Source organism: Oncorhynchus mykiss, chromosome 10 (assembly GCF_013265735.2).
Source record: "Oncorhynchus mykiss isolate Arlee chromosome 10, USDA_OmykA_1.1, whole genome shotgun sequence".
Taxonomy (NCBI): Eukaryota; Metazoa; Chordata; class Actinopteri; order Salmoniformes; family Salmonidae; genus Oncorhynchus; species Oncorhynchus mykiss.
Genome location: NC_048574.1, coordinates 45,490,512 through 45,516,485, shown reverse-complemented (window position 1 = coordinate 45,516,485; position 25,974 = coordinate 45,490,512). Strand labels below are relative to the sequence as shown.

Sequence of the window (25,974 nt, the reverse complement as noted above, 5' to 3'; positions counted from 1 at the left end):
TTGGAAACAGCCAAGAAAAATTTCAGAACAATGCTGTCAGCAGATAGTGTCTTCAAGACTACAGAGCTTTTAGAGAAAATGAATATGTGTTGTTTCAAATGAAGACACATAAGACATACCTATAATAGGGATCTTACAGGCGAATTCAGGTAACAGGCCCTAGCCTCTGTCAGACTTCATTTTCAGGAAAGAAAAAGCCTAACATATGTCGAGTAGGATAGCTGTATGTTGCATGCTGTGTTATAAGCAATGTGTGTCCACGCAAGTTAACACAAGAAGTGTCATAACAGCGTGCCCCCGATATACACTCAACAATTCATCTGGCAGAACACAAAGCAGCTTATCAAATGGCTTCAGTCAGTCAGGACAACATTAACCACAATTAACCTAAAAGCTATGCCAACAAGATCTACTAACACACACATACCCACTACCCACACCTACACTATCACCCATAACATCAATCACAATCCTCTGGTCGTTTGACTGCTTCCTCTTTCACTGCTTCACCCTTCATATTGCAATCTAGAGACATAAAGGGACTCGCGTGAGTAGCAACAATCAGACATTTTTATTGGAGTGTTTTAATCTTCCAAAACAGCACTGATTGCGCAGTCAGTCAGGCAACTACAGATTGGTTTCTATTTCTGTAGCTGCTGTGTCTAAATGTGTACTCTGTTTAAGGGAGAAAGCGGGGTAAACAGATGCTGAGTGAGATAGGGAGCGATACCAGGAGCAGAGACAGGAACAGAAAAGGCCAGCACACTCCAGACTGGCCCTGACCTGAAGGCAGCACAGCTCCAATGAAGGAAGGACAGGAGGAGAGGAGGGGGGACGAAGGAGGGAGAGATACTGTATATGTGGGGGAAGGGAGGCAATGGCAGCAGATCCATACGTGTGTGTGTGAGTGTGTGTGTGTGTGTGTGAGTGCGTGCGTGCGTGAAAAGTGTGTGCGCAGTGTGTGTGCATGCAATGGGGATGTTACAGGGGTTTATCTGGATGGGACATCATTCACACACCAGCATATTAGCATACATCTGTAGAATGTGGCAGGGCTTGCAGACAACGAATTACAAAGGATAACGAATTACAAAGGGAAACCCAGCCATGAGATTCCCAGTGATGCAGAACTCCCAAACGATCTAAATGCCGTTTATGCTCACTTTGAGGAAAACAACAAAGTCCTGCATGAAAGCCCCTGTTGTTCCGGATGACTGTGCGATCTCGCTCTGCGTAGCCGATGTGAGTTAAACTTTTAAACAGGTTAACACTCGCCAGACAGAACACCAGGGTGCGTTCTCAGAGCATGCGCAGACCAGCTGGCAAGTGTCTTCATGGTCAATTTCAATCCCCCATTGTCCAAGTCGGTAATCCCAACATGTTTCAAACTGACCACAATTGTCCCTGTTCCCAAGAACTCCAAGGTTACCTGCCTAAAGAACTATCGCCGTGTAGCACTCACATCTTTAATTATGAAGTGCTTTGAAAGGCTGGCCATCAACACCATCATCCCAGACACCCTGGACCCACTCCAATTCACATACCGCCCCAACAGATCCACAGATGACGCAATCTCAATTGCACTTTACACTGCTCTCTCCCACCTGGACAAGAGGGGAAATAACTATGTGAGAATGCTATTCATAGACAACAGCTCAACACCATAGTCCCCTCAAAGCTCATCACATAGCTCAGGATCCTGGGACTGAACAACTCCCTCTGCAACTGGATCCTGGAGGTCCTGATGGGCAGCCCCAGGTGGGGAGGGTAGGCAACAACACCTCCGCCACGCTGACCCTCAACAGGGGGGCCCCTCAGGGGTGTGTGCTTAGTCCCCTCCTGAACTCCCTGTTCACCCACGATTGCATGACCCAATAGATCAAGTTTGCTGACTACACGATGTTGATAGATCACTGACAGTAATGAGACAGCCTACAGGAAGGAGGTCAGAGACTTGGCAGTGTGGTGCCAGGACAACAACTTCTCCCTCAATGTCAGTAAAACCAAGGAGCTGATCAAGGACTACAGGAGAAATAGAGGAGAGTATGCCCCCATCCACATCTACGGGGCTGTAGTGGAGCAGGCCAAGAGCTTCAAGTTTCTTGGTATCCACATCACTAAGGACTTAACATAGTCCACCCACACCCACACAGTCTCCTCATACCCCTCAGGAGGCTGAAAAGGTTTGTCATATACAGCTGCACCATCGAGAGCATCTTGACTGGCTGCAAGCCTGCATCACTGCTTGGTATGGCAAATGCATCGCCCTCAACCGCAAAACGCTACAGAGGGTGGGGCGGACGGCCCAGTACATCACTGGGCCAACCTCCCTGTCTCCCAGGACCTCTATATCAGGCGGTGTCAGAGGAAGGCCTGAAACATTGTCAAAGACTTCAGCCGCCCGAGCCACTGTTCACTTTGCTACCTTCCAGCAAACGATACCGGAGTAAGCTTCTATCCCCAAGCCATAAGACTTCTAAATAGCCATAAGACCATTAAATTGTTCATTAAATGGTTACCCGGAGTATCTGCATTGACCCTATCTTGCACTGACTCTATGCACACTCACAATAATATACAGTATATACGCACTATACACACAAAACCCACACACATTCACGCACACGCACACGCACACGCACACACACACACACACACGCACACGCACACTGCTGCTACTCTGGTCTTTATTTGTATTTGTTTTCTTATCTAGTCACATTACTCTGCCTTTATGTACATATCTACCTCAAATACCTTGTACCCTGCACATTGATCTGGTACTGGGACTCCCTGTATATAGCTTCATTCTTGTTGCTATATTTGATTTTTTTATATATACTCTGCATCGTTGGGAAGGGCTAATAAGCAAGCATTTCACAGTAAAGTCTACACCTGTTCTATTAGGCACATGTGACAAATACCATTTTATTTGATATCTCACACACCATTCTTTATTAAAACCTCAAATGCACTCCCACAGAAAAGCCATAGGGTGTGCCACATGTGTGTAATGCTGCATGTGTTTGTGTTTAAGAGAGAGGGAGAGCGAGAGCGAGATAAGGGCCTCCTACACTTTCCCTGCACACTGAAGCTGTAAATGACAAATGCGTAGCATCACTTTGTTACAACAGAAGGGACTCAAAGGATTTGGTCAGAGAGTTTTGAGCACAATATACTCCCACACATACACAGACACGGGCTACGCTACAGCGTACAAAGAGGAGCCACAAAGGAAGATTTTACCACATTATTGGGTCTGTGATTCACGCATTTCTCAGAGGCCAAATGTGTGGCTGCTATATCCTCAATCCAGAAATCCAAGCGTTATGTTTGTAAGTGCCAATATTAGCAAATGTTTAACGAATCCATGAAAGAAACCATCCACTGAATTGAGAAAAGTCTCACTCAAGAAATAGAGTTTGTAATTTCTCCCTATCTGGCCAGCATAAGCGTTTCCATTTGACATTCTGGACAGAGAGTTGACCATCCTGATAAACTGGTAACCAAACAAAGCTTTTGATGAGAGTCCGACTTACAAGTGCTGGAACAGACATGGACCATATGACCATACCAATTCAGTTTTTTGACTCCATAAAGCAGTTTATCTAAAGATGCTTCGGAATAAGCCTTCACTCAAGGTGCAGCACAAATTTAAATGGATGCCTATGTTCAATATTACAATACACAAACCGATCTTTCATATCTATTTCCATAGAAACAACACAAATCTCCATTTTTCATTTAGATAACATCAGATACATTCCCATTTTCAAAATCCATAGGGAACCACCGAAACCATACCAAATATCAACATGACATAGCTGTATCTGACAAATCTATCATCAGACCAGTCAGTCAACAACCACTTCTAATTGGTGCCTACCATTATATGATGCGGATGCTTCTTGGCTTTCCGGACGTTGTTGATGAACCGCCGGCCCATTTTTTTGGCATACCACACGGAGACGAACATCCTGCCTGAGTGCTGAACACTGAGCCGCCGTGGGGATCCTAACAAACACCGTTCACCTCCCAAAATGATGGACGAGCCGGATAAGTGGGTGGCAGAGAGAGAAGAGAGGAGGTGCTCTCAAGGGGCGTTTCCTCTCAAAAAAACATGACAAATTCATAAACCCATATTATATCAAGGCAGTTTGTCTGCCACATGACAACATTACTAGGAATATCGGTATAGCCTGGGAATATCTCGATGTAAGTGAAAAATACTTTTAAAATAACCTCATACTAAACATGCACTTTCAACTAATGCAGAATTAGGCCATCCTACTTCAACAATAGAAAGACAAAAATGTCAACAATACCCCTGATATCAAGCATTGGGCTGGGAAGGCAGATAGCTTTACATTCAAAACCAGACAAACACTTTTAAATCCGGGGGTACCACAGTCCCGGTCTGGGTACCAAAATAACTCTGGAGAGGCGGAATAGAGTTTGGACTCCGGCGACAATGTTCCTTCCACCCCCTGCTCTGCTGTGTAATCCAAGTGTGGAGTCGGTCATTAGAGGAATCCTCAACACGGCGGTTTGGGTGGGATTGTATAGCCTACCTGTCGGTCTGATAATTAACCTACTGTTCAAATATGAGCAATAGCGCTATTTTGAACAGCTGTCAAAATAGCCAAGCCTACGACCGGGCTACGTATTTGCCATTCAGATCGAACTGAATATGGCTGCATCTAATTTGGGAAAACAAGCTAAAAACACATTCGTCATCTGGATATCTCGTTCTGATCTAAAACGGGTTATTCTTTATTCTGAGGAGCGCGACCGGTGTCTCCCTTCGAGCTCCATCCTCTGCTTTACAACAGCCTGCTGTAGTCTCTCTCTCCTGAGCGAATATCCCCTGTCTCTTTACCCTTGTCCTGTGCTCACTGAGATACAGTTTATGCTGCTGCAGCGGCTGCTGCACCCCCTCCCACCCCGGGGAAGGGGAAGTGGGAAAGTTTTATGGCAATTATGATGGCGGGGGATGGGTGTTGATTGTGTTAGTGGTGTCGATGTTTGAAGAGGGTAGAACTGGGGTTGGGCTGGGGACTATGGCACAAGCGGTGATAAACCTAAATTGACATTTTAATCTAAAGTGAAACACACTGCAATATGATTGGTCATACATGTTTAATATCCCCGTGGTCTGCTCAAAGCACAATCTGCACCACTCATCAACTAAACATGGCATAGTAGCAACCCACTCGATCATCCTAGCGATTTACACAGTGTTATCCCAATGCAGTGCAGTATGTACGGCCGACATGCAGCCTTCCGATGAGCTAGTCCTCTCTAGCAGGCAGCACCAGTCTGTCTGTCTGTCTGAGCTGAGTTTGACAGTGCTCCACTTCCAAGCTTGTCCGACTCTACAGGGCTGTCACATCTTTAACGTTTAATTCAATATTCTCTCTCTCTCTCTCTCTCTCTCTCTCTCTCTCTCTCTCTCTCTCTCTCTCTCTCTCTCTCTCTCTCTCTCTCTCTCTCTCTCGTTCTCTCTCTCTCTCTCTCTCTCTCTCTCTCTCTCATGTCTGTGTCCTCCCCTTCCCTCCACACTTCCTCCCCACTCTGCTGCAGTCAATAAAGTAAGCACCATGGACAGCAACACAGGACAGAGATGGAGCACTAAGTAAGTGCACGCACACACACACACACACACACAAGCGCACACACTCACACACACAGTACACATGGGAGTTATGTAAGGACATGCAAAGCTGACATAGTCATTGTGTGTGTGTGCCATTCAGAGGGTGAGTGGGCAAGACAAAGGATTTAAGGGCCTTTGATCGGGCTACGGTAGTAGGTGCCAGGCTTCACCGGAATGAGTCAAGAACTGCAACGCTGCTTTGTTTTTCACACTCAACAGACATCCAGACAACTTGACACAACTGTGGGAAGCATTGGAGACAACATGGGCCAACATCCCTGTGAAACGCTTTATACACCTTGTAGAGTGGAAGGTTAAGAAGGTGTTTCTAATGTCTTGTACACTCAGTATATATGCACAAGTACACGCTTTCACACACACAAGCACACACACACAAGAGTTATGTAAGAACATGCAGAGCTGACAGCCTCGCTTTGGTAAATACAATACCTTTCTCCCCCTCTTACCTCATTTTCTCTCACTTCCAATTACAGGGCCCACTCTACTCTCTACTCTCCCTCCCACTACGATCCCCCCCTCTCCTCTATCTAATGCTGACGATTCTCTCCTCTTCTAGCGCGCATCGTCTTTGCCTTCCTCTGCTCTCTCCTCTCCCCTCCCCAGTAGACCCGAGCTGCTCCTGCACAGTAATTACATTGGAGCTGCAGGGACGCCGTTAAACATTTATTAAAGAAAAGTAAGGAAGATGGAGAAAATGAATATCCAAGTCAGATACAGAGAGGAGTGCAGAGAGAAAGAGGGAGGGGAGGAGAGAGGCAGGGAATAGGGAGAATGCAGGGCCCCGGTGGAATACACTAGAGAACATTTTTAATTGAATTCCTGCAGAAATAAATGACTGGGTTACTTTACTGTAACCCAAACATGGCAGTTAATCTGAGGGTCAAACGACTGAACTCTAATAGCATACAGTACATGGGAGGCGAGGGAGAGAGGGAGGATGCTGAGCAGAGGGCGGGGGAGCAGTTGAATGATAGAACAGTATAGTGTAGTGAGTAAAGTAGGCTAATGTTCAGTGTAGTGCAGTGGATGGGGGGAGTAGTATTGGGTAATAAGGATCAATATAATCATGTCTGAAGAAGGGTTAATAAAACAAAAACACCCCCATTGGATTGGCGCTGAAAGCCAATCCGTCAAATTCCTGTCAGAAGGCCCTATCATAAACAGGTCTAATTTAGACCTAATTCAGACCTGATTTAGATCTCAGGCTGAAAACAGTCTTAAGGGCTCCAAGCCAAAGCACCGTGACGCTGGTGCCGTCATCTCCATAACTGAGGAGGAGGGTTAAGCCAGCATCCTTACAAAAACACGTCAAATTTGCGGTTTGACATGTTGATCTTAAATTTGACGTGTAACCATATTTTCACACGTATTACATTTAGAGTTCACGTGTTAACACCACCTTTCACTTGTGAGGAGAATAACGTTTTTTTTTGCGATATGTTCACGTGTCCAAAAACCACGTGTTTTTTTTTCACGTTATTTTTTTTGTAAGGGCAGGGCCATCTCCTGTTGCCATGCCAACCCACTGCAGTGCTTCCTGAGGCGATCCTACCCATAAAGCATAAGAACAGTGCAGAATAGGGCAGGAGTCCTCAGTGTTGTTTGCAAACTTGGCACATTTAAGCACCTAGCAGCCAACGACACCACAACTGCTGCCATCTGCCTATAAAACTACATCAATGTCTTCCTGTCAATGCAGAGGCAAGAGTGTGTGGGTGCGGGTGTACGTTTGTTGGGGAGATAGAATTTATTGGATCACTGCTGACTGTCTGGGGAGGTGAATCCCTAAGGCGCACTCTACACAATGCAGCATCACACCCCAGCCCATATTGACAGACAGACACACACACACACACACACACACACACACACACACACACACACACACACACACACACACACACACACACACACACACACACACGCCATATGGGGATAAATGTGTTAAAAGCTTTTTTTCCTTGCTCCCTCCTCACCCTTCCTGCCTTCTGCATTTCTAATGAGCTGCATATACACTCAGTGGCCAGTTTATTATGTACACCATCTAGTACCAGGTCGGACCCCTCTTTGCCCCAGAACAGCCTGAATTATTCGGGCATGGAAACATTGCTCAATTGTTATTAAGGGACTTAACGTTCCCCACACCATTACACCACCACTACCAGCCTGTACCGTTGACACCTGGCAGGATGGGGCCATGGACGCCAAATCCTGACTCTGCCGTCAGCATGACGCAACAGGAACTGGGACTCGTCAGACCAGGCAATATTTTTCCACTCCTCAATTGTCCTGTGTTGGTGATCGCGTGCACACTGGAGCCTCTACTTCTTGTTTTTTGCTGATAGGACTGGAACCCGGTGTGGTTGTCTGCTGCAATAGCCCATCCGTGACAAGGACCGATGAGTTGTGTGTTCCGAGATGCCGTTCTGCACGCCACTGTTGTACTGCGCCGTTATTTGCCTGATTGTGGCCTGCCCGTTCGCTTGCACAATTCCTGCCATTCTCTTTCGACCTCTCTACAACGAGCTGTAGGACTTCTCAATGTTTTTTGTTTGTTGTACCATTCTCTGGAAAACTCTAGACACTATAGTGCGTGAAAAGCACAGGCCGCCGGCCATTTCTGAGCTACTGGAACCGGCGTGCCCGAGCTGGTCTCCAAGCATTTCATATTATTTTGTATGTAAATCCAAGACACTCCATTTAGTATGATATGTTACGTTTTGTATGGTATGTATTCATTTATGGATGGCCATCAAACTTTTGTATATGATATGTTACGAATTCTAGCTAGGTGGCTAATGTTAGCTAGGCTAGAGGTTAGGGGTTAGGTTTAAGGTTAGCGTTAAGTTTAGGAGTTTGGTTAAAGGGTTGAGTTTAGGGCTAGGGTTAGGGTTAGAGGGAAGGGTTAGCTAACATGCTAGGTAGTTGCAAAGTAGCTCAAAAGTAGTAAGTAGTTGAAAATTTGGCAATTAGCTAAAATGCTAAAGTTGTCCGTGATTAGATTCCAACTTGCCACCTTACGTTTACCATATAATGTCTAGTCTGGCATCAGCAAAGTCGCTTAGGTAACTCTTAGGTAACTTGTTTTGCCAATTCTAACGTTCAATCGAACAGTAACTGAACGCCTCAATGCCAGAATAATGGTCCAACAGCAACTTCAATTTGTTCACAACAACTCATCACAACTCAACTCATCATTAAACATATGCATCACTGTTTATGCAGCATGGTCACCTTTTCAAGGTTATAAAAAAAGAGATGATAATTCCACAGTTAAACACTGCCCCCTCCTGGCCACAGTCAATCCTTGGTGCCCTGGCCGAAAGATCCTTTGAAATATACAGTACTTCACAGAAGGATTATCCAAATTTCCATATCATGTAGATAGATCATTGACACAATATCACAACTGACCTTGGAAATCAGCCAGTCAAATAGACTAGGCAGCCAATGCTTCTCAGGTTGGGACTAGAGGGAGTGCAGCTACGACTGGAAGTTACTTTTCGTAGCAGGTTAGGAGAGAGCTTTAACTAACCCTAAACATTTTCTCAACCTTATCCTAAGTCTCCTAACCTGCCACGTGAATTATCCTAACCTGCTGAGTAAATTACCCTAACCTGCTACGAAAACGTCACTTCCGGTCGTAGCTGTACTCCCTCTAGTCAGAACCTGCTTTTCACCACAAAATAACAATATTAGGAGCTTATCACACGTTTTTCACCTGGATTCAGAACAGAGTGAAACTTCACACATAAAAAAATACACAGACATTAGCTAAGTGGATACTGCAGAAGATGTAACATCGCTCTGTAGCAAAAAACATCATCTGCAATGTGAGAACGACCAGTCCAGATGATGGTTCTGCATGAGCATGACCACATTATGACCACATCACATACAATATAGATCCTATTACATTACTAGAGGGGATATGTCATATGCCCACAAAGTTCCATAATGGGGTAAAAATGGCAGACATCTTGGTCAGGGAGAAATCCAAAACCAGTCTAATTTAATGAATGACAGTAGAGGCATAGGGGATGCATTTCCTGCTTTTACTTATGCAGGAAAATAAAAGTACGGCATATGAGCTATCAGAAATTGTGTAATGCAATTATAGTCAACCTAAAATAGAGTAATATAATTATAAATACAGTTTATACAGGTTTTATAACAATTTTCTGTATGAATAGCCTCTAAAATATATGTAAAGAGATGTATTTTTCTTGGAAAAGCTGTCAGTGCTATTATCTGATACAATAGCAGTACTTTTTGCATTCACAACTTGTTTAAGTCCTATCATCAACTGATTCCAGCCAGTGTTTGGTTGTGGATTGACTTCATTGTTGAAATGGAATGTTTGCATACTGGCAGTTAATGTGAAAAATGAATGGAATCATTCCCTCAAAACTGGCTGGCTAGCTAATTAACATACATACAGTGCAGATACATTCTTCACAGTCATGGTTTTACACAATATCTTAACACAGCGCTGGCAAACCATGGTTGAATAACTCCCTGCCCAACATGGCTGACCTCTGGACCCTCATCTCAAGGTTAATGTACATTCTAGTAGTCTAACTCCTGCTCACATGTCACAGATGAGCACTATGACCACAGCGAAAGATGACCTCATTATTGCAACAGACTGTGATAAACTGCGATAATATAACCAAGCTCGACTTGTAGGACTCAAAATGATGTCACAATACATGACAAGTAAAGATGTAAAGAAAGCCACTGCGATGATGATGATGATGATGATGATGATGATGGTGAGGACAGAACAGAAGTGCTGTGAGCATCAGGAGGTGCTGTGCTCTTACCAGTGTGGAAACAGCAGAGGTGTACATAGGATTGTGGCCTGACGACATCAACACCGGCTGCAAAACAACAGAGGAGGGTAAAGGGTAAAGAGGAGGGGTAACTACTGGTGAGGAAGTAAGAAACAAGGAAGGGGGTGAACTGAGAGGAATCGGTATTAGCACAGCAAAGAAAGCGAGTCGGGATAAAATAGTATAAATGGGAGGTGAGTAATATTAAGGCAATACACTGAGAGGTTATATTGCAGAGTGGTAGGCAGGTGAACATACAGAGAGAAGTGCCCAACCCCAAACCAGGAAGAGGAGGAGTGACGTAAGTAAACAAAGAAAGGATTATACAATTATTCAACTGGAATAGAAGGGGGTTAGTATTGTTTGTTCAAACAAGGCAGAGTGGTAGGAAAGAGAGGGAAAGCCAGGCGATAAGAAGGCGAGAAACAAGAATGGAATCGGGACATGGACGTGGAAATGCAATCAGGTTTTGTGCAAAAACAATATTCAATAAAAACACAAAAAACCTGCAGTCACCATCATTATTCCTGCCATGGGGTGTAGCATTCCAGATTCTAAACTGTATAACGGCTTGATCTCTCCTCGTCCAATCAGCAACTAGGACCGGAGTTATCCATTTTAAAATAAACATTGTTTTTGATGTCAACAAACGGAACATTTCGCCTGAAGTCAATTCAGTTTCTCCAGTGCAGAAATTGAGTTGCTGTTCCTCTTTCTTAACACATGAGGGGGCAAATGAGACCGTGATAACGGATCTAACAGTCTCAAAGTGGAGGCAACAAAGTAGGGCAGTATTCCAAAGTGGTGCAGGTGCAGTAACCTCGCACCTGCACAACTTTGTGCCCCCGGTGTCACAGGAAGGCCAAGAAGATCATCAAGGACCTCAGCCACCCGAGCCACGGCCTGTCCACCCCGCTACCATCTTGAAGGCAGCGACAGAACAGGTGCATCAAAGCTGGGACCGAGAGACTGAAAAACAGCTTCTATCTCCAGGCCAAAAGACTGTTAAATAATCATTACTAGCAGGCCTCCGCCCAGTACACTGCCCTGAACTTCAGTTACTGTTACTAGCCAGCTATCACCCGGTGCTCAACCCTGCACCATAGAGACTGGTGCCCTCAGAAAGTATTCACACCCCTTGATTTTCTTCATATATATATATATATATATATATATATAAAAGTATAGCTGAAATGTCTTGAGTCAATAAGTATTCAACCCCTTCGTTATGGCAAGCCTAAACAAGTTCAGGAGTAAAAATGTGCTTAACAACTCACATACTCACATAAGTTGCATGTTTAACATCATTTTTTTAATGACTACCTCATCTCTGTACCCCACACATAGAATTATCTATAAGGTCCCTCAGTCGAGCAGTGAATTTCTAACACAGATTCAATGACAAAGACCAAGGAGGTTTTCCAATGCTTCGTAAAGAAGGGCACCTATTGGTAGATGAAAAGCAGACATTGAATATCCCTTTGAGCATGATGAAGTTATTAATTACACTTTGGATGGTGTATCAATACACCCAGTCACTACAAAATCACACGCGCCCTTCCTAATTCAGTTTCCGGAGAGGATAGAAACCAGTCAGGGATTTCACGAGGCCAATGGTCACTTTAAAACAGTTAGAGAGTCGAATGGCTGTGATAGGAGAAAATGGATGTAGTTGCTGATTTTAGTTACTCCACAATGGTAACCTAATTGACAGAGTGAAAAGAAGGAAGCCTGTACAGAATAAAAATATCCCAAAACATGCATCTTGTTTGCAGTAAAACTGCAAAAAATGTGGCAAAGCAATTAACTTTTTGTCCCGAACACAAAGTGTTATGTTTGGGGCAAATCCAATACAACACATTACTAAGTACCACTCTCCATATTTTCAGGCATAGTGGTGTCTGCATCATGTTATGGATATGATTGTAATCGTTTAGGGCCTGGGGAGTTTTTTAGGATAAAAATTAAATGGAATGGAGTTAAGCACTGGCAAAGACCAAGAGGAAAACCTGACTTAAATCTACTTGAAAATCAATGGCATGACCTGAAAATGGATGTCTAGCAATGATCAACAACAAATGTGACAGAGCTTGAAGAATATTGAAAAGAATAATGGGCAAATGTTGTACAATCCAGGTTTAGAAAGCTCTTAGAGACCAGATCCAGACAGACTCTGTAATTGCTGCCAAATATGCTTATACAAAGAATTGATTAGGGTGTGAATACTTATGTAAATTATATATTTCTGTATTTCATTTTCAAGAAATGTGCACAAATGTTTAAAAACATGTTTTCAATTTGTCATTATGTTGTTATTGTGTGAAGATGGGTGAGAATTGTTTTTATTTAGTCCATTTTGAACTGAGGCTGTAAGTCAAGGGGTGTGAATATTTTCAGAAGTCACTGTAAATCATCATTGAACACTGGTCAATTTAAGAAAGTTTACATATTGTTTACCCACTTCATTTGCATATGCTGTATTCTAGTCAAGGCTCATCCTAAATACGGTGCTTTTCCACATGTTGTTACGTTACAGCCTGATTCTAAAATGTATTTGAAAAAATGTGTTCCTCATCAATCTACACACAATACTCCATAATGACAAAGCAAATACATTTTTTTTAAATATACTTTTGCAAATGTATAAAAAAAATCTAAAACTGAAATATTACATTTACATACGTATTCAGACCCTTTACTCAGTACTTTGTTGAAGCACCTTTGGCAGTGATTATAGCCTCGAGTCTTGGAAATGATGCTACAAGCTTGGCACACCTGTATTTGGGGAGATTCACCCATTCTGCAGATCCTCTCAAGTTCTGTCAGGTTGTATGGAGAGCATTGTTGCAAAGCTATTTTCAGGTCTCTCCAAAGATACTCGATCGGGTTCAAGTCCGCGCTCTGACTAGGCCACTCAAGGACATTCAGAGACTTGTCCCGAAGCCAATCCTGCATTGTCTTGGCTGTTTTCTTAGGGTCGTTGTCCTGTTGGAAGGTGAACCTTCACCCAAGTCTGAGGTTCTGGGTGCTCTGGAGCAGGTTTTCATCAAGAATCTCTCTGTACTTTTCTCCATTCATCTTTCCCTCAATCCCGACTAGTCTCCCAGTCCCTGCCGCTGAAAAACATTCCTACAGCATGATGCTGCCACCACCATGCTTCACCGTAGGGATGGTGCCAGGTTTCCTACAGACATGACGCTTGGCATTCAGGCCAAAGAGTTCAATCTTGGTTTCATCAGACCAGAGAACCTTGTTGCTCATGGTCTGAGAGTCCTTTAAGTGCCTTTTGGCAAACTCCAAGTGGGCTGTCATGTGCCTTTTACTGAGGAGTGGCTTCCGTCTGGCCACTCTACCATAAAGACCTGATTGGTGGAGTGCTGCGGAGAAGGTTGTCCTTCTGGAAGGTCTCCCATCGCCACAGAAGAACTCTGGAGCTCTGTCAGAGTGATCATCAGGTTCTTGGTCACCTCTTTGACCAAGGCCCTCCTCCCCCGATTGCTCAGTTTGGCTGGGCGGCCAGCTCTAAGAAGAGTCTTGGTGGTTCCAAACTTCTTCCATTTAAGAATGATGAAGGCCACTGTGTTCTTGGGGACATTCAATGCTGCAGACATTTTTTGGTACCCTTCACCAGTTCTGTGCCTCGACACAATCCTGTCTCGGAGCTCTACGGACAATTCCTTCGACCTCATGGCTTGGTTTTTGCTCTGACATGCACTGTCACTGAGGGACCTTATATAGACAGGTGTGTGCCTTTCCAAATCATGTCCAATCAATTGAATTTACCACAGGTGGACTCCAAGTTGTAGAAACATCTCACGGGTAAACAATGGAAACAGGATGCACCTGAGCTCAATACTGAGTCTCATAGCAAAGGGTCTGAATACTTTTTATTTGTAATACTTTTGCAAAGAATTCTAAAAACCTACTTTTCACTTTGTCATTTTTGGGGTGTTGTGTGTAGATTGATGAGGGAAACAAATGTACTCAATCAATTTTAGAATAAGGCTGTAAAGTAACAAAATGTGGAAAAAGGGAAGGGGTCTGAATACTTTCCGAATGCACTTTAACTACTGCTGTACACACCTTTTCTATTCATATACTGTCCATAATGTCTACATACTGTACAACATCACATACATATGTATTTATATTCCTCACTCTGACATTGCTCGTTCTGATATTTATATCTTCATACCTTTCTTTTATTATTTTTGTGCGATTGGCGTGTAGTCGTTTTCTATTGTTAGGTAAGACCCTGGACTGTTGGAGCTAGAAACATAAGCGTTTCCCTATAACCCCGCAATAACATCTACAAAATATGTGTACGGGACCAATCAAAGGTTATTGGATTTGATTTGTCCCGAACAACACAAATGCAGGTGGCGCATTATCGGCAAGACCACAACCTGAATCAGTGATAATCTAATCCAGCCTAAATCTATACTAACCAGACAGTCCCACGGAGGGGCGTTTGATACGAGCAGCATATACAGAGAAGTAAAAAGAAAAAGAAAAGAAAGAAGAGACATCAAGTCCCCTTAGGCCCCGTGGACAGGGAGTGTAGGACAATTCAACTGGGCTGAGGATGTTTCGCTGACGTCAATATCGCAAAGGTCCAAATGTGACATCGTAGACATTCTCAGTGAAGTCCTAATGATCTTTCTCTCAAGCAACTTTGATACGGTTTGCGATCGTTTTTTTCACGGTCCTTGACTCTCCCCTCCTGCCTACTGGATCACAAATAAGTCCAGGAAAAGGCGGATTATATTATATCACATATCATATCACGTCACGTCAGAGTACACAAAAAAGAAATCCAGCACACAGATGGACTGAGGCACACTGGCACACTGTGAACGTCGGTCACAGAAGCATAGACGGATGTGAATGCATGTTTCCCGAGAGAGAACGCACCGAGGGAGAGAAGGACAGGAAAAGGATGTCGAGTGATAGAAATAGACGATTCTGTATAGATCAGAGAGAAAGGTGCCTGGTATCCCTTCGACAACGAAAATATCATCTGGGTGTGTATACATGTGTGTGCTCGTGTCTGTGCATATGGGTCATTGAACAGAAGTGGTGCACATTGGGTGTTCAAAGTTATTTATGACCTATTCCTCCCAAACGTCCAGCACAAGTCTTCCAACACATGTCATATAATACACACACACATATTTTGTGTTGCATATTTGACATTTTACCTGAATTGCTTACCACCCCACTAAATGTGTGAAACTAACACTGTGAAACTACTGAAACTGTGACAAAGTTGCAATAAAGAGAGAATAACGCACAGTAGTGATCGTTTTGATGAACCTATTACAGATTCATTTAATAAATTGTATTTGCATACCAAATGAACAAAATTGTAAAAACATGACTTTTAACCTGATTTTCTAAACCTTACAATTGAAGTAAGATAAACATCCTCTCTATTGTTCTCTGTAAAATGTTCAGTGTTGACTTTATGAATCTGAAATCTGTTGATTGATTGAATGACTTATGCATCTAATCAATTATGTTGTCAGATGTTTAAACACCTATCATTATTTTGGCAAAAATAACAGGCATTTCGGTGTCAAGTGTCAATCATAAATAGAGGACTCTGTATGGGTACAACTCGTTTAAGTATAGCTATTGCCATTGAGGGCTTCCATCATTTGAAAGTAGTCAACTGGGTGGGGATTCCTATGGGTTGGGAGTGATCAGCCAATGATCAGAGAGCTTTGTCTTCTTCAAATTGGGTAGCCTATGGTTTGGAGCCAAGACCAAGATTAATACCAGGACATTGGTCCCAAGATGCAGATCCAGACGCAGTGAGTTGAAACCATGACAAGGTCAAGGCAATAGTCCAGGGACCCTTTCTTCAATTGTAAGAAACTCAAGTAGAGTAAACTCGAGTACAGTACAGCACATTTAAATTTGAGTCATTTAGCAGAAGCTCTTATCCAGAGCGACATACAGGAGCGATTCGTGTTAAGTGCCTTGCTCAAGGGCACATTGGCATATTTTTTACCTAGTCGGCTCGGGGATTTCCTTTACTGGCCCAATGCTGTTAACTGCTAGGCTACCTGCCTCACTCTATACAGTATAGTACAGTAGAGCACAGTACAGAAGAACACAGAATAGCACATTATAGACATCTATGGTTTGGTCAAATAGATGTCAATGTTTGGCCTGGTTGGAGCCCCCTCTGCTGGCTATGCATCTCAATTCTCTACACTTTTTCCTGAAGTGTGTACTTGTCCACTACCCACATGGTGGTCCTCTGTAGCTCAGTTGGTAGAGTAGTTGGAAATAGCCTCAATGGCGCTGCCTGCTCGTGCTGTCACAGACGCCATAGTAGCACAGATACAAAGATGAGTCCTCTATATATCTCTATGATGTCAATTGTTTCCATTGTGACTGCTTCCTTTTGGACAACTTTGACTTATTTTCGACTCTAAAGAATTCTTATAGCTTACATAGGCTGAGTATCTTTCATTTGGACTGATGAACATCCCAGCAAACACATATTTTTTTGTCCTAAAACTGTACTTCAAATATTTATTGATATTGTAGATGTTAGGTAGTGAACTTCTTACTGTGAAAGTCTCTCTCTCTCTGCTGCAGCAGCAACCACCACAGAACATCAACAGTATTTATCACGCTGTCCATGTTGTGGTTGCTCAGGTGCTGTTAGATGACAATAACAATCTCTCTGACCATTTTGAACAATGTAAACAACACAGTGTAGCAGAGAGTCTGTTGTAACTTTTTTATGTTTTTGTTGTTGTTGTTGTAAAGCCTTCATTAAAGCACCGACTGAAAACAGTCGCAATCACTCGCGAATGCAATTCCCGAAATGGAACCGTTTAGGCCTATTTATTGTTTATGCTAATTATTCAATGGTCACTTTGTCATTTTAGTTGACAACTAAAATGTTTGGTTGCATTTCACATCATGAATGACTCGTATGCTGTGTGATGGCATGAACGAATGAATGACTCGTATGCTGTGTGATGGCATGAACAAATGAATGACTCGTATGCTGTGTGATGGCATGAACTAATGAATGATCGATTGATACAGTAGCCTATATAATGATAACGGCATCACTTATTATTATAATGATGATCATGATAATAATTTCGATTATTATGATAATCATAACAATAAGATCAAGTAAAAAGGAGGCTTGTTATTATTATAAATATACCCTTTTCAGACAATTTAGAACAGTGTAACAACATTCAATTAATGATAAATACCAGAGAGGCTGGTTTAATGAAAACATTAAGCCTTTACTACAGCATAGTAAAGACTAAAAACAGTCAAAGTTGTTCAATTGTTTATCCAACATGTAGTTATTGAATGAGGCTTGCTACTCATGGAATCAATTGGCTATTAAACAAACACTCATACAGGCAACACAAGCAGGATCTGTCATACTTCTGTAGATACACTACATGACCAACACTACATGACCAACACTACATGACCAACACTACATGACCAACACTACATGACCAGAAGTATGTGGACTCCTGCTCTTTGAACATCTCAATCCAAAATCACAGGCATTAAAATGGAGTTGGTCCCCCCTTTGCTGCTATAACAGCCTACACTCTTCTGGGAAGGCTTTCTACTAGATGTTGGAACATTGCTGCGTCGGACTTGCTTCCATTCAGCCACAAGATAATAAGTGAAATCGGGCGCTGGTAATGGTCGATTAGGCCCTGGCTCGCAGTCTGCTTTCCAATTCATCCCAAAGGTGCTCGATGGGGTTGAGGTCAGGGCTCTGTGCAGGCTAGTCAAGTTCTTCCACACCAATCTCGACAAACAAATCCGTTTGTAGGGACCTCGCTTTGTGCACGGGGGCATTGTGATGCTGAAACAGGAAAAGACATTCCCCAAACTGTTGCCACAAAGTTGAAAGCACAGACTAATCTAGAATGTCATTGTGTGCTGTAGCATTAAGATTTCCCCTCACTGGAACTAAGTGGCCTAGCCCGAACCATGAAAAACTGACCAAGACCATTATTCCTCCTCCACCAAACTTTACAGTGGGCACTATGCATTGGTGCAGGTAGCGTTCTCCTGGCATTAGCCAAACCCAGATTCATCCATTGGACTGCCAGATGGTGAAGCGTGATTCATCACTCCAGAGTTCGTGTTTCCACTGCTCCAGAGTCCAATGGCGGCGAGCTTCACACCACTCCAGCTGACACTTGGCATTGCGCATGGTGATATTAGGCTTGTGTGCGGCTGCTCGGCCGTGGAAACCCAAGCTCCCGTCTAACTGTTCTTGTGCTGATGTTGTTTCCAGAGGCAGTTTGGAACTCGATCGTGAGTGTTACAACCGAGGACAGTCCATCTTTACGCGCTACGTACTTCAGCACTTGGCGGTCACATTCTGTGAGCTTACGTGGCCTACCACTTCGCGGCTGAGCCGTTGTTTCTCCTAGACGTTTCCCCTTCACAATAAAGGTGGCATCCTATGACGTGCCATGTTGAAAGCCTTATTGTGGTGCTCTAAACATGCGCATATTCCCATAGGAACATTGCTTGTGCAACGTGTCTTACAGGAATGACATACATATGAGGTCGAAAGCGTCAGTCTACCTATCCATTGATGTAAATATATCCCCTGTCTGATTCCCAGTTCGTCCACTAGATAGCAGTAGGAGATCACATGACGTCTCTTGGCCAACTGGGTAGTGAGTCAAACGGGTCACATTTCAAGCCTGACATCTTAAAAGGACCTTAGGGCAATCAGGGCTGTCAAGTTATGGAGTTATTTTGGTTGTTGAAATAAGACAAGCTTCAAACTTCTTTTCCCATTCACTTTAACTATTACAAACGATAAGATAGATCGACGGTGCACGTGGCAGATGCATGCAAGGTAATGTGGCCGGAGAAGGAAATGCATTGCTTTACAATGACCGTCAGGGTGTACCCTTTCCATGCATACTAAATGTTTGCACTTTTGGGGACTTGAACTACATTGCATACTCTATGAACATGACCATAGCGCATGATTTCTGAGCTTTATGGGGAGGGGTGGTGGGGGAGGGGAATTTTATGACAATGCCAGCAGTAAGATTTGAGTTCGATTTCCAAAAAGACAAGTACTCTAGCTTTCGAATGATATGTCACTTTCAAATTTTTTTTTACCAAAAAACGGCTGAGCAGGGAGGGGGGTACCACCCAAAACATCACCGGACCCGGTCCAAAACAATCGCTCAGAGTTTAACAGGTACAATGATTTTGTACAATATTAATTAAACAATATGTTTGTTATTGCCTTGGATTGAATTAGAACATATCATGATGTAAATAAATGTCTTAAGTTTGGAGACCTAACTGTTTATTTTAATTGTTTTTTTGGAGGGGTGGGACTGCAATTTGCACCACTTCTGTAGAATCACCCATATACACCCAGTATTAATGTGCTGTAAGGTGACTGCGTTCACGCTTGTACTCATGTCAGTAGTGTCCTTTGGCTGCATGCCCACGAGCTTTACTGTAGCCTCTATATTCTCCTCGGAGCTTAGCGCTCACAATCTCTCTCTAGACACAGATCCGACCAGCTTGCTTACAGTTGCACTAGGGTCGGACGGACTTCCGGTGTAGATTAAGACAGGTATGTTCTCCTGAGCCATCTCTCGCAGCCCCCCCCCCCCCCCCCCCCCCCCCGCGATGTCTTAATCTACACAGGAAGCCTGTGCAGCCCTAGTGGAGCTGTAAGCAAGTGGGGTGGATCGACGGGCTACATCTCTCCCAGAGCAGAGAGACGGAAGAGAGCAGAGAGTCAAACTGTCCGACATGGATGTGTTGTTGTATGACACACAGTTAGTTGATCCTGCTGGGTGAGATGTGGGCTATTTTTGTAAGTAACACCTTGTATGTGCGCCCAGTGTGACAGTCGTGTCTGTGTGTGGGTGGTACCATGCATTGGGGGATGTGCTCGACTTGTGATTGTCTGTGTGTCCTTCTTTAAAGGGGAGATGTAAGTGTGTGGTGTGTAGTTATAGAAATGTGTGTGCGTCCTACCTTGATAGGGGAGATGTGTGTGTGCGGCGTGTAGCCATGCATTGCCTCCATGGCGGCGAGGTTCTTGTCACTCATGTGAAGCATTTCAGCACTTTTCCCTTGACCCAGATGGGCTGGACTGTGCTCCAAGGGGGGCGTCTCCTCATCCTGGTACCGGTACTTCTACAGAGAGATAGAAAGAGGACGAGAGAGAAGGAGAGAGAGACGTGGGGTAGGAAGAGAGAGATGTGGGGGAGGAAGAGAGAGAAGGAGAGAGAGGAGGGTTAATGCTATTAGGCATCACATATCAGGGGTAGATCGTGTTAACAACAGTTATCATTTCAATGCAGACACTGTGCCTGTGGGACAAAACAGAGCCTACATCTCAGCAAAATGCAACTCATATCCATGTCAACTTTCCGTGCTTCTGTGGTTGTTACACTTTTAATGCACCAACCAAGAAAGGGTCTTAGCGATGTGATTTTTAACTCCGCCCCCTAAAGGAGGCCGGGCGGCTCCAACGTGGTTCCATTTATGCACAAAAATAACAAAAACTGGTGTAGCAAACCCACAAGTGCATCTGAAGGCTGTTTTTGGACAGAAAATGGGGCCCTATATGGGGCCCTAAATGGGGCCACTATGAAGTAAGTCTAAGACCATTCTCTTCCACCACCAAATGGAGCAACACCACAGCAGCACATGACTCCTACCTACCCAGCAAGATAACACTCTGTTACTAACCAATAACCATAGCTCCTACCCTACTGATCTCCAACGCCTGGGCAACCTTCCAACAACTAGCCCACTGCGCTAGCCACACACTGTGGCCTACACTCAGGTAGTGACACAGAGAGCTGCAAAATGTTGCAATGTTTTAACATAAACACAGCCCAAGAAGGCATCATAAAGCAAATTTGCTGGAGCAACCTAAGTGTTATTGTTTATGTTTGTGCACCAGTCCACAGCTAACCCGACTAGCCCAACTCCCTGGCTGTGTACACTTACACTACAGTCTGCCGTACTGTCGTCAGATGAGCCTCTACCTATCCTCTCAAAACCTAGAAGATTCAAGGGGTTAACTGGGTGTCTCCTGCCTGCCTGGTGGCCTGAGATTGAGTGTGGCATTAGGATTGGTGTCACGGTGCTACCATCCCCTCTGCTCTTTTTGGAAGCAGCCAGACGGGCCGGCGAGGGAGGTGCACTGAGGAGAGGACTGGTCTCAGATCAGCTGCCTAGCAACCAGAGCAGAGCAGAGAGTGCGTTGCCGTGCCAGAGCAGGGGGCAGTCAGCACTGCTGCTGGATCACATTACACTGAGACAGCAAGACCACAAAACACACAGGGAGAGAGAGTGGGAGAGAGATGAGAGGAAGAGAGATGGGCAGAGATGGGTAGGGGCATAAGGGGGAGAGAGTTTCATAGAGGGAAGAGGAGATATGAGAAAGAGAGGGGGAGGGGGTTTGAGAGAGGGAAGATGAGATATGAGAAAGAGAGGGGGAGGGGGTTTGAGAGAGGGAAGAGGAGAAATGAGAATGAGAGGGGGAGGGGGTTTGAGAGAGGGAAGAGGAGAAATTAGAAAGAGAGGGGGAGGGGGTTTGAGAGAGGGAAGAGGAGAAATGAGAAAGAGGGGGGGAGGGGGTTTGAGAGACGGAAGAGGAAAAATTAGAAAGAGAGGGGGAGGGGGTTTGAGAGAGGGAAGAGGAGAAATGAGAAAGAGACGGGGAGGGGGTTTGAGAGAAGGAAGAGGGATGAGGAGAAATGAGAAATGAGAAAGAGAGGGGGGAGGGGGTTTGAGAGAGGGAAGAGGAGAAAATAAAAAGAGAGGGGGTTTGAGAGAGGGAAAAGGATAAATTAGAAAGAGAGGGGGAGGGGGTTTGAGAGAGGGAAAATTATAAATTAGAAAGAGAGAGGGAGGGGGTTTGAGAGAGGGAAGAGGAGAAATGAGAAATGAGAAAGAGAGGGGGAGGGGGTTTGAGAGAGGGAAGAGGAGAAAATAAAAAGAGAGGGGGTTTGAGAGAGGGAAAAGGATAAATTAGAAAGAGAGGGGGAGGGGTTTGAGAGAGGGAAAATTATAAATTAGAAAGAGAGAGGGAGGGGGTTTGAGAGAGGGAAGAGGAGAAATGAGAAAGAGAGGGGGAGGGGGTTTGAGAGAGGGAAGAGGAGAAATGAGAAAGAGAGGGGGAGGGGGTTTGAGAGAGGGAAGAGGAGAAATTAAAAAGAGAGGGGGTTTGAGAGAGGGAAGAGGATAAATTAGAAATGAGAAAGAGGGGGGGAGGGAGTTTGAGAGGGAAGGGGAGAAATGAGAAAGAGAGGGGGTTTGAGAGAGGGAATAGGATAAATGAGAAATGAGAAAGAGGGGGGGCGGGGGTTTGAGAGAGGGATGAGGAAAAATGAGAAAGAGGGGGAAGAGGAGGGGGTTTGAAGAGGAGAAATGAGAAAGAGGGAGGACGGGGTTTTGAGAGAGGGATGATGAGAAATGGGAGAGGGTCAAGATAGAGGGGGAAAGAAAGAACAAGGACAAAGGTGGGAGGGGTGGAGGAGAGAGCGGGGAGGAGTGAGGTGATGACAATGTGTTTCAAGACTCATCCAAACCACATACTAACAGAGACAAAGAGAAATGCAGAGAGAAAAAAATGTGGAAAACATTCCTTCTTTTTGTTGTCAGAGGAGTGGAGGTAGACAAGAAAATATATCTACTTTGGACGTGACAACGTATGTTACTGTCAGACACTGATCTGTTTCACCTGTCCTTGTTTCCTCCACTCCCTCCAGGTCTCGCTGATTTCCCCCAGTGTATTTATCCCTGTGTTTCCTGTCTCTCTGGGCCAGTGTATTTATTCCTGTGTTTCCTGTCTCTCTGGGCCAGTGTATTTATCCCTGTGTTTCCTGTCTCTCTGGGCCAGTGTATTTATCCCTGTGTTTCCTGTCTCTCTGGGCCAGTGTATTTATTCCTGTGTTTCCTGTCTCTCTGGGCCAGTGTATTTATCCCTGTGTTTCCTGTCTCTCTGGGCCAGTGTATTTATCCCTGTGTTTCCTGTCTCTCTGGGTCAGTGTATTTATCCCCGTGTTTCCTGTCTCTCTGGGCCAGTGTATTTATCCCTGTATTTCCTGTCTCTCTGGGCCAGTGTATTTATCCCTGTGTTTCCTGTCTCTCTGGGCCAGTGTATTTATCCCTGTGTTTCCTGTCTCTCTGGGCCAGTGTATTTATCCCTGTATTTCCTGTCTCTCTGGGCCAGTGTATTTATCCCTGTGTTTCCTGTCTCTCTGGGCCAGTGTATTTATCCCTGTGTTTTCTGTCTCTCTGGGCCAGTGTATTTATCCCTGTGTTTCCTGTCTCTCTGTGCCAGTTCATCTTGTAAGTTTTTCCCAGTCAACCAGCGTCTTTCCCGTTCTCCTGCTTTTTGCTATTCTCCTTTTTCTGGTCCTCCCGGTTTTGACCCTTTCCTGTTTCTGGACTCTGTACCCGCCTGCCTTGACCACAAGCCTGTCTGCCACTCTGTACCTCCTGGACTCTGATCTGGTTTTGACCTTTTTGTCTGTCCACGACCATTCTCTCGCCTAACCCCTTTTGGATTAATAAACATGGGAAGACTCCAAACATCTGCCTCCTGTGTCCGCATCTGGGTCTCGCCTTGTGTCATGACAGTTACAGTCATATGCACTGCTAGTTAGATTTAAAGTAATTGTATACCAATGAATGCTTACTCTTAACTTAAGACAATGGAAGATAATTCAATCAATTAAATCTCTCATGTGTGGTCTTAAGGGACAGCGTATCCAGGACAGCTGCTGGGCAGGCTGTAACAGCCTGAGACAGCCTGAGACAGCCTGAGACAGCCTGCACACGACACAGCAGCTCTCAGTTCAATCACTACCGGTCATCTCCATAAAGAGATTACACAGACAAAACATCAAGACAAAGAAGACATTTGGAATCATTTGGGGTTATTAAGAGAATGTGAACCATATGTTCTAGTGTGTGTGGCTTCACATTAAGTTCAGGGCTTCACTCCATTTGTTCCACTGACATTTTGGCATCTCTAGTTTCAGTTGTCCACTCATTGGCTGGGATTCAACCCAGCAAGTCTACACAGTAATGGGCTTGTGCAAGAGTAACGCCAAGCCAGCCAGCGGGAATGATAGAAAAGACCAGGGAGAGAGGGATGGAGAGAAGAGTGGGAGGGTGTGAAGGAGAGAAGAGTGGGTTAAGAGAAGGAAGGAGAGAACAGATGAGTGGAGTGTGGGGAAAGAGAGGGAAGGAGAGAACAGAAGAGAGGAGTGTGGGTTATGAGAAGGAAGGAGAGAACAGATGAGAGGAGAGTGGGGAAAGAGAGGGAAGGAGAGAACAGAAGAGAGAAGAGTGGGGAAAGAGAGGGAAGGAGAGAACAGAAGAGAGAAGAGTGGGTTAAGAGAAGGAATGAGAGAACAGATGAGAGAAGAGTGGGTTAAGAGAAGGAAGGAGAGAACAGATGAGAGAAGAGTGGGTTAAGAGAATGAAGGAGAGAACAGATGAGAGAAGAGTGGGTTAAGAGAAGGAAGGAGAGAACAGATGAGAGGAGTGTGGGGAAAGAGAGGGAAGGAGAGAACAGAAGAGAGGACAGTGGGGAAAGAAAGGGAAGGAGAGAACAGAAGAGAGGACAGTGGGGAAAGAGAGGGAAGGAGAGAACAGAAGAGAGAACAGTGGGGAAAGAGAGGGAAGGAGAGAAGAGAGGAGAGAGGAGGAAGAGGGAAGATAGTCAATTCAATATCCTCTCTTTACTATCATACAGTTACTCTGCTGAATACGCCAGCCCATTCCCAGCTCCAGAGCTTGATGGTAGATACAGTAGATCATTCAGAGTGGAAGAGGTCCAGTACTGAATCCAACAGAAGACAACACAAGCGGCAGAATAAATGGGTCAGCTTGATCTAGGGGAAAGTGTGTTAGTGAAACTACTAAGCCAGCTAGCCGTCTGAAGTGCATACCCCCAGAATAGAACTCTCTGAATAAGCTGAACACTTACAAGACAACACCGATTTACATTCCTACAGAGAACTGCAGGATCTGACTCATATGACTCATGGCCATCTGAGTCTTTGTGGGAGCAGGCAGGTGAGGAGTATTACAGGCTTATCGATTGTGTTATTGGCTTGTTGGCAGTGAGTGACAGCGGGTCCTTGGGTTCCTGTGAGTAGCCCAGTGTTCCGGTAGAGAGTACAGCCCAGTGTTCCGGTAGAGAGTACAGCCCAGTGTTCCGGTAGAGAGTACAGCCCAGTGTTCCGGTAGAGAGTACAGCCCATTGACCGGTAGAGAGTACAGCCCAGTGTTTTCCGGTAGAGAGCTCATAAGTAAATTCCCTGGGTGTGCTGAGCATTGATCCCCACGTTGGGTCGGAACAGTCTTTAACCATTCACGACTGGGAGAGTTAGCCTCAACTTGAACTGCTATCCTCAAAGACCTCCCCCATCCCCC

General features: G+C 44.5%; 1 protein-coding gene across 7 annotated transcripts in view; it reads right to left on the bottom strand.

Moving 5' to 3' along the window:
- The window catches only part of LOC110534036 (disks large homolog 4), an 89,771-nt gene that overhangs the window by 32,945 nt on the left and 30,852 nt on the right, over positions 1-25,974 (bottom strand). For 4 of the 7 annotated variants that reach the window (XM_036990435.1, XM_036990433.1, XM_036990431.1 and 1 more), the window contains exons 2-3: positions 20,545-20,706; positions 10,501-10,557 (exon numbers count right to left, since the gene is read on the bottom strand). In XM_036990435.1, coding sequence (XP_036846330.1) covers positions 10,501-10,557; positions 20,545-20,706 — 219 coding nt within the window. Of the gene's footprint in view, positions 1-3,883; positions 4,899-10,500; positions 10,558-20,544; positions 20,707-25,974 lie in introns of those variants that run through there. The other 3 variants (XM_036990432.1, XM_036990436.1, XM_036990437.1) reach the window with 2 other exon arrangements.